Below are 11,733 nucleotides of genomic sequence, written 5' to 3'. Positions count from 1 at the left end.
TGCTTCCTCAATTGGACCCGCTGGCGTGTGATACAGAAGTATAGTTGACGGTTGCATTTGATTCAGCTTCTTCCTCTTTTGTTGAAAATCTTGATGCAAGACGGTTGACCCAGCTTTGTAAATGTCCACAATTCTCAACTTATACACCGACAAACTTGAAAGTAAATTGTGCTGTTGGGCCATGGCTAGATAGCTGTTTATCAAAGTGATTGTTAATGCGTGCTTGTGTGATTGATAGACTATATTTCTTCCTGAATCCCCCTTAATGCCCTGCACCAGCTCGCGCAGCTGAAAGAAGTGAGATAAATAAGCAAAGAAATAACATGAAATGAGTTTGGTCAAATGTGGAATTCTTACAATGGGTATAATCAGTGAGAAAACATCTTTTAAGCGGCAAATTTCGGTCCCGATCCCGCTGTGGTTCTAAAAATATTTGAGCCAGAAGTTGTTGTTTTCCAAGAAGAAATCCTTGGAAACAAAATGGTTAGGCCTCCCGGTGGGGTTGATGAGTAGAGAATGCAGTAAAGTTTTTGCAAGGCCCTTTGGAAGCACTTTGGTTAAGAGTATTATCATTCTGGGCAAGTAAATTGCGTAGTTGTTGATCAGCCCCTTTATCCCGCGAGCCATCACAGTCCAACGTTGCCACATGTTGAGAACTCTTCCAATGTCTCCTTCCCGCATGGCTCGATCACATTCAATGATAGATGCAAAATCTCGGAGGCGCAAGAGGACGTTCTTCAAACCGGTTGACGAATCCGCTGAAGCAGCCTTCAAAGCCGAAGGCAAAAAAAAACGATCATAGCACAGATCCGCGAGTTCATTGATCCGTTCCGAAGGCATCTTGACCTTCTCCTCCGGTATCAAGGCTTTAGGGAGCTTCATCACCGTCCTGGCACAAAGAAATCAGAAGTCAGTAACAAGAAAATAATAGAAGCTGTTCAATCAGATACCCACAAGAGACAATACACAATTGTTGCTTCATGACATTTGGTCATGTGTGTAAGCATTAAAGTAAAATCTTTTTTTGTTGTCGGTCGCTCAGAGGGTATTCCCAGCGATGATAGTTTATGCCATGCGCCCAAGTCTTGCAAGTCCAATGGGTTACCAAAATGGAGGAGAAAGATCGCTTGAGCAAAATTCCAGAGCACATGTGAGGCTCCAAGAAGTGAGAAGAAACCAGAGAGGTTGTCTTGAACATGGGCGCTGGGTTTTCGCTGGTCTCTGAGGCTTTCCAGATTCATGCAAGTTGCTAGATCACCCTCAAGTACTTGGAGTCGAGAGTAAAACTCCTCCGAGGTCAAGTTCGTTTGACGCAGGAATCCTTCCAGGACCTTGCCGACTCCCTCGGTGGAATTTTCCGAGGCTATCATCAGTTTGAACATGGAAATATCTGGTTTCTTGAAGGCAATGGGATCGATTGGAGGCGGGACTGTGCGTAATTTTTGCTTCTTATCTGATGGAGTCGCAATACAGCCCAGTAAAACTTTGGTGATCTGACTCTTGAGTACCTCGCGAAAATGTAAGCTGGCATCTTTGTCCGGAAGAAACCAGGCGGGTTGGACTTTCATATCTGCTGAATCCTTGATGGCTGTCTGGTAACGCTTGAGAGAGAAGTCGTCTGGGTCAAACTTGTCAATCAGTTATTTATCGGGGACGTGGAGGTAGCCCCAGGTGCCATGGAACATCTGTGTTGTCTTTTCAATTGATTTTTTGTGGACTGACTCTTTGAAGTCTAGATTGTCCAGGCATATGATTGGGGCCATTGGTGATTTCTGGCTGGCCATTTGTCTGGCAACCTTCCTTTCCGCAAGTCTGCCGAGAGAACTGATTGCGCGGTGAGCCCTTCGGCGAGAAGATGCTAGCCCAATTTAATTCAGGTAAGCGCTGACCCTTTCAGTGACGCCACAGGCAAGCAAAAAAACCGAATTCTGTATCTGGAGGGCGTTGTCCCTTCTGTTTGCCGCAAAGGAAACCATCAAACAAACAGTTGAGGCGATGACGTGGGGTCAATTAGCGCGGTCAAAGGGTTCCTTGCAGTCTTCAATCTCTTTGAGGGCGGTTTTCTTGGCTAGAGGGGTTTCTCTCTGTGTTTCTGCTGGCGCGGTATCAGTATCAGATTCTAACTCTTTGTCTGATTCTGAGTCGGACTGATTTGTTCAATTTTCTCTTGAATCACTTTGTGTAGGACCTCTGGTTTCGAGCGCTGGAGATAGTTCTAGTTGGTCCCTTTGCACTTTGTGCAAGATTAGTTTATAGAGGAACGGCATCTCCGCCGTGACAAGTTTTTCTGTTTGGGTGGCCTTTGATTTGCCCAAGAAAAAATCCGGTGTGATTTTTCTAGCATTATGATAATTCCCACCTGGGAATTGTCCGCGTGCTCCACCTTCAGCGGTGAGGATTGCTTGTGCCTGCTCAAACAATAAGATAGAATGCATCAGAACCTTGCCACCCAAAGAAAACGCAGCCAAGACAACAAGATAAGAAGGACGCGCCTCGGATAGTATGTATTGATTCCAACGAGCTCTTCCTTCAGCAGTATGGCGAACAAGTTGCTTGATTGCGATCAAAATGGCTGTTGTTGTTGGCCATCCGATTGGTGCTCCCCACAACCAACGATTGGACTTAATTTTTGGATTTTTGTGCGTAAGATAAGCCTGTAAGAACTGCTTTGGGTCGAGCCAATAAGCATGCAAGACCTTATCAAAAAACTGCAGTTTATCCTCTAAGCGCGGGAGACGCGCTAAGTTTTCAAGACACATGATCTTGTAGGGCGGTGATTGGGTTGGATGTGTGCGTTGAAGGGATACTAGGATTCTGATTGGTGGAGGAGATTAATGATCAGCACTAGGAGATATATGATTGAAGCTAAGGAGAGGGAATCAGTGAAATAAAGGGACGCACGTGCCTTTATAACGTTGTATCAAGTGAAGGGACCTCGAGATGTCTGCGCACGGGCGGTTATTTTCTGATCCGGTGGAACCTGCAAGAATTTGAAGGAAATGGATGTTTTGAAAAAAATATATAAGGGTGAAGATGCAGGCGAGGGAGTCTGGAATTGTATCAGAAGGAGGGGCAGATGCACACATACCATCCACCAAAAACTTAGAAGGTTGGGGATGTTCAGGGTTGAGATTTGGTGGTTCAAAGGAAAACACCACCAAATATAAAATATCTCTCATGCGAGAATCCCTGATTAGTCATAAGTCCCTCCGGCATAGCCTCAGGCAAGTGAGGGACTTAGTTAAGTTCGAGAACTATCCTCCCCTGACGTCTTCCCTGCCCCTTCCCTACAAAAGAGCTGGAAGCTAAATGCCAACCCAGAGGCACGAGGTTGGGAGGAAAAATACTCTGATTGTTTTGCTCAAACAGGTGGAAGAAAGCTCCTCTTTCCTGAGAAGAGTGGTAAATTTTACTAGTATTTCTATTTGTAGTTTTCATGTATTGGTGGTTGTTCTAGTCTTTTTTGAATAAATATTGTGAATATTATTCCTCTCTAGCATTTTTTGAATGAACACTTTTTATATTTTCTTGTCCTCATTATTTCTGGCAGCTCTGAGAGTTTGTGTCATCAAACATGAGGTACAAATTGTGCGCTGGTAGGGAGCATGTCTATTGTGGAGCTGCACCCCTCAGTTCTCATGTTCTGATGGCACACTAATGCCACAAACCTTATAGCGCAGAGGAGTTACAGTCTTGAAATATCCCTGAGAATTTTAGACTGTTTGGGTGTGTAACACAAAAGTTACACAGTTAGCAGTCATTTCCTACTGAGCATTCAGCATGCCCCTTATGTGTCATGTTCTGATGGAAAAATAATGCCAGAAATTTTATATCACAGAGTTTATGCAGTCTTAAGATATCCCTGAAATTTGTGGACATTTTGGGTGTGTAACACAAAAGTTACACAGTCAGCAGTTATTTTCCTACTAATTTTGGCGCACATCCCTTATATCTCATTTTCTGATGGGGCAATACTGCTAAAACTTTCAGTATTGTCTTTTTATGTATGTTTCTCTGTGCTCTCAAATTTTTATGTCTCTAGTACGTGGAACAAAAAAGTTATACATATTAAAAATAATAAAAAATAAGACAAAAAATTAGTGGGGACGACTCCCAAAAAAATAATTTTTTGGGTCAACAACTCCCAAAAAAGCCGTACCCAAAAAAAGGGTCTAGGTCAACGTCTAGCGCTGGTCAAAAAATAGTTGCGCAGACGTATGGGAGTTGTTTTCCCAAAACTTGGGAGTCGTTTTTCCAAGACCCTTTAAATATTGATTACAAGACTCTTGGTTATTTGCATAGTACCAACAGAGGGGCAGGTCTTTCAAACCACCCATAAATTGTAATAGGCTTTCACCTTATTCACAACTTATCTCCCCCTCAAAGGAACTTTGATTACCACTCATCCATCCCTTTGGAGTTTCTACACCGGTCAAAGAGTTGTAGAATTGTAGGCAATCTTTTGAGTCTCCAATGACAACAATCGACACATCCAGCACCCAGCAGAGATTGAGGAACAAGAGTTTCAAGTTGTTTTTGGCTGTTCAGATTGACTTGTATCCCTCTGAGCAACATGCCAATCCAGTGCAACATTCAATCAATCAATAAACTGATTTACTGTGTGGAATCATAAGTTTTGGTTTCATTAGAAACAAGGGGGAGGCCGGACAGAGATTTTTCAGGCACGCCTTTCCAACTTTTTAGCTTTGGCCCTGGCTTCCATCTTTTTCTTCAGCTGATTTTCTCTACACAATCAAAAAAAAAAATGAACGGAACGATTAGATGGTCAAATGTCAGTGTCACTTCAGTCTTGAACAGTGGATCGGACCCACTTTTGCTTATTCAGATCTGCCTTGTCTTTTTCTATCTTCATTCGACTCTTCATTGATAGTTCTTGTTTCTTTATTTTCTCTTCGTGTTCAACTATTTTCGTATTCAAGTTTGGTCTTAACAATATCTCTTCGGGGAAAAAGGACACAAAGAAAAATAGGGGCCATCCTCCGAATCAGTTTGGATGTATATTTTTGTTGGATGTAATGTGAGGAAGGACCGACCATCAGGGTTTGTATATTTTTTAGATTCGACTTTTTTGCGCTGTCGTTTTTTCATATCCAAGAGTTTTAATTCCTGGTCGAGTAGGTCGAGGCGTTCCTGATCGATCTCGTCGGGATCACTGGCTTTAGCTTTGTTATTATGCGAGGGCTTTTCTGACTGGAGTATGCTGGCTTGATCAACCTCGACTTTGCCATAGTTATCCACGATCGCCTTCTTGCGTTCGATCGCTTTGATGCGCTCTTCTTCTTCAATTTCCCTCTTGCGTGTTGATGATATTGAGCTCCCCCTCGAACGGCTACTCGACCTTGAACTTGTTGTTGTTTCCGCTTCTGAGCCCTCTTCTGCCCGTGTAGATAAGTACGTGTCGGCTCGTTCTATCAGATCCTTCACTGATTCCTCAATGGTGTTCGGCGTAGACCTATCGCTAAAAATAATAATTGTAAATGAGAAGCATTCAGTCAATTTCTTGTTTCCTCACTGCTCCGCGTCTCTATGATTGAGGAGTATGGGGCGGTAGCCCTGAAGCTGATACGTTTTTGGGAAGTTTGAGACAGAGGAGGGAAAATACTTTGTGATTTACTCATCGGTTTTCGAAGGGTGACTAGTACTACTACCGGTAGACTGATGGAGATCATCGACGGGTTGTTGTTGAGAAGAGGGATCTAAATGGAGCTCTAAAATACCTTGGATGGTTTCTTGCTTCTCTTCCTTTGCGATTTCTGGATCTGAGAGTAGATCTACAATATATTCGATCGTTGACTTGATTGCAATTAAGGAAATAATGCCCATTAGAATGATTCAGTTGTGAATCCGGAAGATATTTAGAGACTTACTTCATCGGTGGAAAGGGAGTTGAGTTGTCCATCGAAGGACTGGATCACCGTCCGAATAGCTTTGTTCAAGAAAGACTTCATCGTATATCTGTACATGCAGTATTTTTTAGCTTGTTCTGGTGAGTCTGGAGGACTATCCGATTGATCCGTCCAAACACAAACCCCCACCTTCGACCCTGACGGCCCGGATGGGGACACCCCATAAGCCGTCGGATCAACGAAATGTGACAATAGGTTGTCCAGATCAGGCACATCAAAAAAACTCATCAGGGTGTCGAATTTTTTTTGTTCTCGTATATTGAAATACGGATGTCTTCCTTTCATTGTACAAGTGGCCTTGCCTTGCATTCCTATGAAGAGAAAATCAAACCCTTACCAACTGCTCTCAAATGGTTCCAAGAAAGAAAGAAAAGAAACAAACCCTTTCTTCACTTTCATCCTCATCACCAATGACCATGGATAAGAAAAATGTGTGTGGGGCTACCCTTTCTTTTTTCAATCAAGAATGCTGAGATTAAGCTACATCTGAAAAAATACAAGCATCACATCAATCATAATTTTCGGAAATCCTGTAAGGCATGCGAGGTTTTTTGAGCAGATACTTTCTAAGAACAAAAAAAATATGTGTAGAATAGAATAGAGAAAAAACGAAGAAAGAAACCCGAAGAGGAAACTGCCAAAAAATAAACAAGGTTAAGAGAGAGGAGTGAGGAATCAGCGATTGATATCGATGCGATCAAGAATGAGAGGGATTTTAGAGTTGAGTTCGAGATGGCCATGGACGAGATCAGAGACGTCGAGGGAGTGAATGTGAGGGAGATTAAGGTCTCTGAGCCCGGCGACATGGGCGACTTTGCGGGCGCTGAGGAGGGAGTCGAGGCGAGCGAGGATGGCAAGGACCCAGTCGTTCTTGCTGTACACATTCACCACCCGTCGACTCGTCATCCGACGCAACGTCTTCCATTCTAACGGTAACGGCGATAACGGCGAACAGATCAGTATCACTTGGTCGATCTGGAACTCTTTCCCTCCCGCTCCTCCTCCTCGTTTTGATAGTTCTAGGATCGCTCGGAATACCGTGATCGAGCCCATCCCTGAGCCTATCTACTTTGTTTGCCAGGGAAGACCCCCCTTCATCGTCAGTATTTTATCAACCCCTGATCTGCGCTTCTTTTACTTACCAATGTTAGCGGACGTGCGCCATGAGCTCTTTGCTCGATCATGTCCTATGGAGAGTGATCAAGAGCGCCCTGTCAATGAAGCTGGATGAATGGGGAGGGCAGAGAAGGCGACGTACGGCGAGTAGAATGCCGGCCTTTTCGCAAATATCGCGCGTGCGTTGGTACTCGTTATCGAGAGCCATGACGGCGGCCTTATAGATGGAGGCGGGGAGGAGCAGGGCGGCACAGACGGAGGCGAGGATGGTGTGTCTGATGATCTCTGTCGCGCCGTGTTGGAGCAATGTGTCCCGGATATAGGTTTCCAAGTCCTTGCCCGCCGAGAGTAATGCCCCGGTCTCTACTTTCAACGCATACACGTCCCGCCGGTCTATCGTCTTGCTTAACGTCGGCATCCATGTATCCTTGTATTCCGTCGCAGTCAGTATAAAACCCGTCGTCACTATCGTCGCCTGTTTCATACCCGATCTCAGTCCCCCTTCTCACGCCCTCTCGTATCCTGACAGAGCCACTCACATGTAAGCTCGGGATTCGTGGAAGGTCTCCATCCAATTCTCCGTCCTGATCGGGGAGACGTTCGAAGGTGAATTCGTCGATCCCTTTGAGTCTTCTCTGAGCCCTAGAGGAATCATACAACGTCATCAAACCAGGTCCAAAGTGTGTGTGTTTTTATGGTCATGGTTGCTACCTGTATCCTACCAAGCCGCCGCCGGCCAGACCGAACAGGGTCCCAATGAGGATCGCGCCCCCACTGGTAGCCAGAAAGCCGAGCGCGCCGCCGGAAAGACCGACGAGGAAGGGCGCCAGGACGGGTGCGGCGAGGCCGCCGGTGAGTCCGATCGCGACGCCGCCGACAATCACTCCCGCGCCGGCGCCGAGGTAGCGGAGCCATTTCTTCTTGCCCGCGGCGGCGCGGATCGCCGCTTTGGAGGTCTTTGTAAGCTTGCTTTCGGGCGTCGTCGAGGCCTCGCCGTCGTCCTCCCCGTCCATAACACCCTCTTTCGAGACCTGCTCGGTGTGTTGGAGGATGAAGAACAGCTCCTGGGCGACCAGCTTCTCGGCACCATAGACGATCGTGGGCTCGATCCCTAGTCCTTGGGCTACTTGGAAGATCAGTTGTCGGTCGAGGGCAGAGTAGCTCAGGTTCTCGGTTGCGCTGGTGCCATCCGCCCGGGTGCTGTCATGGGAGGCCGAGAGGGAAAGAATGACCAGGTCGTGGATGACCTCGACGTGCATCGATGATGGCATCTCCTTCGAGAGCTCTTTCAGATCCGATTCTTGCGGCCTCTCCGGCAGACAGGCCGGATCTACTTTCATCGATTCTAGCACAAACTTCAGCCATTCCTCGCACCCTTTCTTCCTCGCTGAAAGCCATTCTTGGTGGGTCCGTTCATCCTGTTCTTCTGCCTTCTCGGCCGCGATCTCTTCCTGCTCCTCCTTCTCTTCCTCTGATCTTGCAACCCGGGAATAGTCGACAGGCACTGGTCCTTCTGCTTTCTTCTCGATCATTAACGAGCTAGGCGGTTTACGATCAACCGAAGAGAGTTCTTCGAGTGAAGCAAGTTCCGGTGTGGAGATAGTCTTTTCAGATGGGAAACTGACAGCCGGGAGCGTTGGTGTGGTGGTTGTCGTGGGTGGGGATGTAGGGGGCAGGCTGGGCGAACAGAGCGGCTGGAAGGATTCGTCAAAGGTGGTGGCTTGCACTTGCTCGCTGGCATACTTGAGTGCGATCGAGACGATCTGGAGATGGAATGGCTCCCATCTCTCATAGAACAGGTCCACTTTCGTCGGGTTGTTCTCCATCTCGTTCTCTGTGGCGCGTCTCTGAATGCTTTCGTATGTATGTTCAACTGGGTTTATCGACCAAGTTTTTTGTCCTGGGATGGGCTCGGTTTGTCAGCCTTGGTTCTTCTATTTATCCTCAGGTGATGTGCATTCCAGCCAAGTTGAACATACCCAGAGTACGTACATAGTTCTTGTCGAGTGTGATCTCATCAAATTATTGTCGAAGGAGTGGTGATACAAGCTCCCCGAACTCAATCCCCGGTAAAACGCTCTTCGCTGAGTGTCGGGGACTCGGATGAAACTCTGCCAAGACAATTCCCCGGGGGGCCCGATCAGACATTTTCTGCATGGGCGGATACATACATTCTCTCGATCGGATCGTCTCTCGCTCCCTCTTCGTGGTCGAGGGAACAATCTTGCTGTAACAATAATCAGACAGTAGGATGGAGAATAATTGATGTATATACGCCCTTGTAGAAACAACAATCAAATTTCAATCACTTCTCTTTCTTCTCCTTTGTTATGTTTATATACTACAATTGGATACAACTTCTTCGGCCTGAACAAAGAAAGTGGATGAGGATTGGTTTTCTTCTGTTTTTTTTTTGTGTGTATTGAAGTCTTTGAGAAGGAGGGATTGGGAAAGTAAAATCAGGGTCACGAGTTGATCAGCATGAAAACATGTGAAAGTGTGTGTGTCAGTACAAACAGGATGAGTGAGACTAGATGGTGGATTGCATGGAAAGGTCTAGACAGGATTGGATTGGGAGAGCAGTTAAGAGAGTTGAGTGGGTGTACGTTCAGAGAGGGTAGGATGGTCGATGAGGCTGGCCGCGGCGGCACGAGGACTGAGGCCAGAGGAATAGCCGAAGTCGGGCTCGGGCATCCGACGCATCTGTTCCTCGATCGGCGTGGGTGGCCCGCTGCGCTCGTCGTTGATCGAGTTGCTCCAGCCAAAGACGCCGTCTAAGAAGCGGAACCTCAGCCGATGGAAGACCGGTAACTTGGGCAGGAGGGCCATGCAGAACGTGCAGGTGAAGTTCAGCGTGAAGAGCGATGGATGTAGGTCCAGATGGGTGTAGTGGGTACAGAGCAAGAATCTATGAAACACATCATCCATCAGGCTTAACCAATTGTTGAAGTTTGGATGAATATGATTGAATGAGGACGAACAGAGCAATCGGTAAGATGGTGAGCCACTTCTTGGTCGGGGTGTAATGAGCTCCCATGTCGATCTGTTCCCACATCGTCAAGCGATCATAGACTCCACCGGAAGATTCGAATGGGGTCCCAGTAATATAGTGGAACATGATGTAGGTCACCTGGAACATGATTTCATTTGTTTTCAGTTGAGTAGAAGGACCAGCTGACGAAGGAATGGAGTGCTTACGACATCGTAGCAGATGTTAACTGTTGTCCAGCTGACGTCTTGAGTGATTCCTGGAATGATATCCACGAGGATCTTTCCAGAGAAGATCAAGACCAGATGGATCATCCAAGCACCTAAAACAAAAGAGGGGGGAAACAGTCAGGATGAGGGAAATTTATGAAGATGTGTGTACATACGCACCTTTATAATCGACCCAATCCACGTTCAGATTGGGCCCCACCCCTTGATCGAGTTGGTCGTCATAATTATCTTGGACTTCGTGTACGCTCAAGAGACTGCTCGATCGGCCTCTTCCGTGTCTGTTGTATTCGTCTGAATCAGAGAAGGCTGAGGGGGATTGGAGGGGGCTGTTGGGGTTGGATCGGGTGGAGAAGCCGAGGGATGAGGATGGCGAACTCAGTGCGCCTGGCGAGTGGTTGTTCGTGGTGGAGGCGGTGGTGGCAGTGAAGGAGACTTTGGCGCGGAGGTTCGATTTCCTTGAGATGGGCGAGTCCGGCGGGGGTGGGGAGAGCGAGATTTCTGGTGAGGCACTGGTGGTGATGGTGGGCATGGTGTGGATTGGTGGTGATGATGATGGTGTTGGCTGTTGACGGTTTTGTTATTCTTGGGGCTGTGTACCACCCCCGGGCTCTCAACGGGGAACTCGACCGTTTCTCAATTGGCACCAGGGATGGCTATCGGGTGGGCTCGGGCCGCCCGCGGGCCGGCCCGAGAGGACCCGGCAGTTAGCTGGACGGGTCGGGCCAGGCTAGGTTCTCTAAAAAGTGAGCCCGCCCCGAAACCGTTTAACAATTGGGCCCCCGTCGGGCCCCAGCTAAATTTTGGAATCATGAAGAAATGAAAATTTTGAGGGTTGGTCATTTAATTTAATACCTTTGTAACCCTCCCTACCTCATGGTTAGGGAGGGGACATACCCAAACAATAAATAAATAACAACAATAGAGAGAAATCATTCTGAGGCTGTTGGCTTTGCTGCAAGCTTGCTGGCCTTGATCCAGTCTTGAGTGCATATCAATGCTTTGACTGAGTCTTTGTTCAGGCGCATTTGGTAGTTGTCCAGAACACATCCACCTGTTGAAAAAGCGGACTCCAATGCAACTGACGACATTGGGACCATGAGGATAGTTCTTGCAATTTCTGATAGTGAAGGGAATTGTGCAGTGTTCAACTTCCACCATCCAAGCACCTTGAACTCCAAATCAGCATTGTCTGAGAGGATCAGGTTTCTTTCTTGGAGATAGAGATCGAACTTGGCAGCCGGTGCATTAGGGGATGTGTCCATTGTCCCAGCCATATACTGATGGAATGCCGATATGTCTTGACTGATTGACTTCTTCTTCAAGGTTGGCTGTCCTTGACTGCTGCTGGGTTTGGGAACAGATGCCGGTGCCGTAACATACAGGTTCCACAGCGCAAAGAGGGTGGACCTTACTTTTCCAATGAATTCACTGACCTTGTCATCCGCCACTGCATGTTGTTCAAGGTTGAAGC

General features: G+C 47.0%; 3 protein-coding genes across 3 annotated transcripts; all 3 read right to left on the bottom strand.

The window, feature by feature from the left end:
* Positions 1-4,678: 4,678 nt before the first annotated feature.
* Positions 4,679-5,969, bottom strand: PtA15_6A609 (uncharacterized protein; the record flags this gene model as incomplete). Its single annotated transcript, XM_053170332.1, has 5 exons — positions 4,679-4,745; positions 4,833-4,959; positions 5,055-5,479; positions 5,636-5,814; positions 5,889-5,969. The coding sequence occupies 5 exons, from the start codon at positions 5,967-5,969 to the stop codon at positions 4,679-4,681; spliced, it is 879 nt and encodes a 292-aa protein (XP_053021534.1).
* A 633-nt stretch (positions 5,970-6,602) lies between these two features.
* Positions 6,603-8,869, bottom strand: PtA15_6A608 (uncharacterized protein; the record flags this gene model as incomplete). The annotated part of the gene is made up of 5 exons (XM_053170331.1): positions 6,603-6,992; positions 7,070-7,114; positions 7,186-7,518; positions 7,583-7,685; positions 7,755-8,869. The coding sequence occupies 5 exons, from the start codon at positions 8,867-8,869 to the stop codon at positions 6,603-6,605; spliced, it is 1,986 nt and encodes a 661-aa protein (XP_053021533.1).
* A 757-nt stretch (positions 8,870-9,626) lies between these two features.
* Positions 9,627-10,346, bottom strand: PtA15_6A607 (uncharacterized protein; the record flags this gene model as incomplete). The annotated part of the gene is made up of 3 exons (XM_053170330.1): positions 9,627-9,951; positions 10,025-10,173; positions 10,242-10,346. The coding sequence occupies 3 exons, from the start codon at positions 10,344-10,346 to the stop codon at positions 9,627-9,629; spliced, it is 579 nt and encodes a 192-aa protein (XP_053021532.1).
* Between the last annotated feature and the right edge of the window lie 1,387 nt (positions 10,347-11,733).

Source organism: Puccinia triticina, chromosome 6A (genome assembly GCF_026914185.1).
Source record: "Puccinia triticina chromosome 6A, complete sequence".
Classification (NCBI taxonomy): Eukaryota; Fungi; Basidiomycota; class Pucciniomycetes; order Pucciniales; family Pucciniaceae; genus Puccinia; species Puccinia triticina.
The sequence above is the reverse complement of the archived record's forward strand: the minus strand, read 5'-3'. Positions and strand labels throughout refer to the sequence as shown.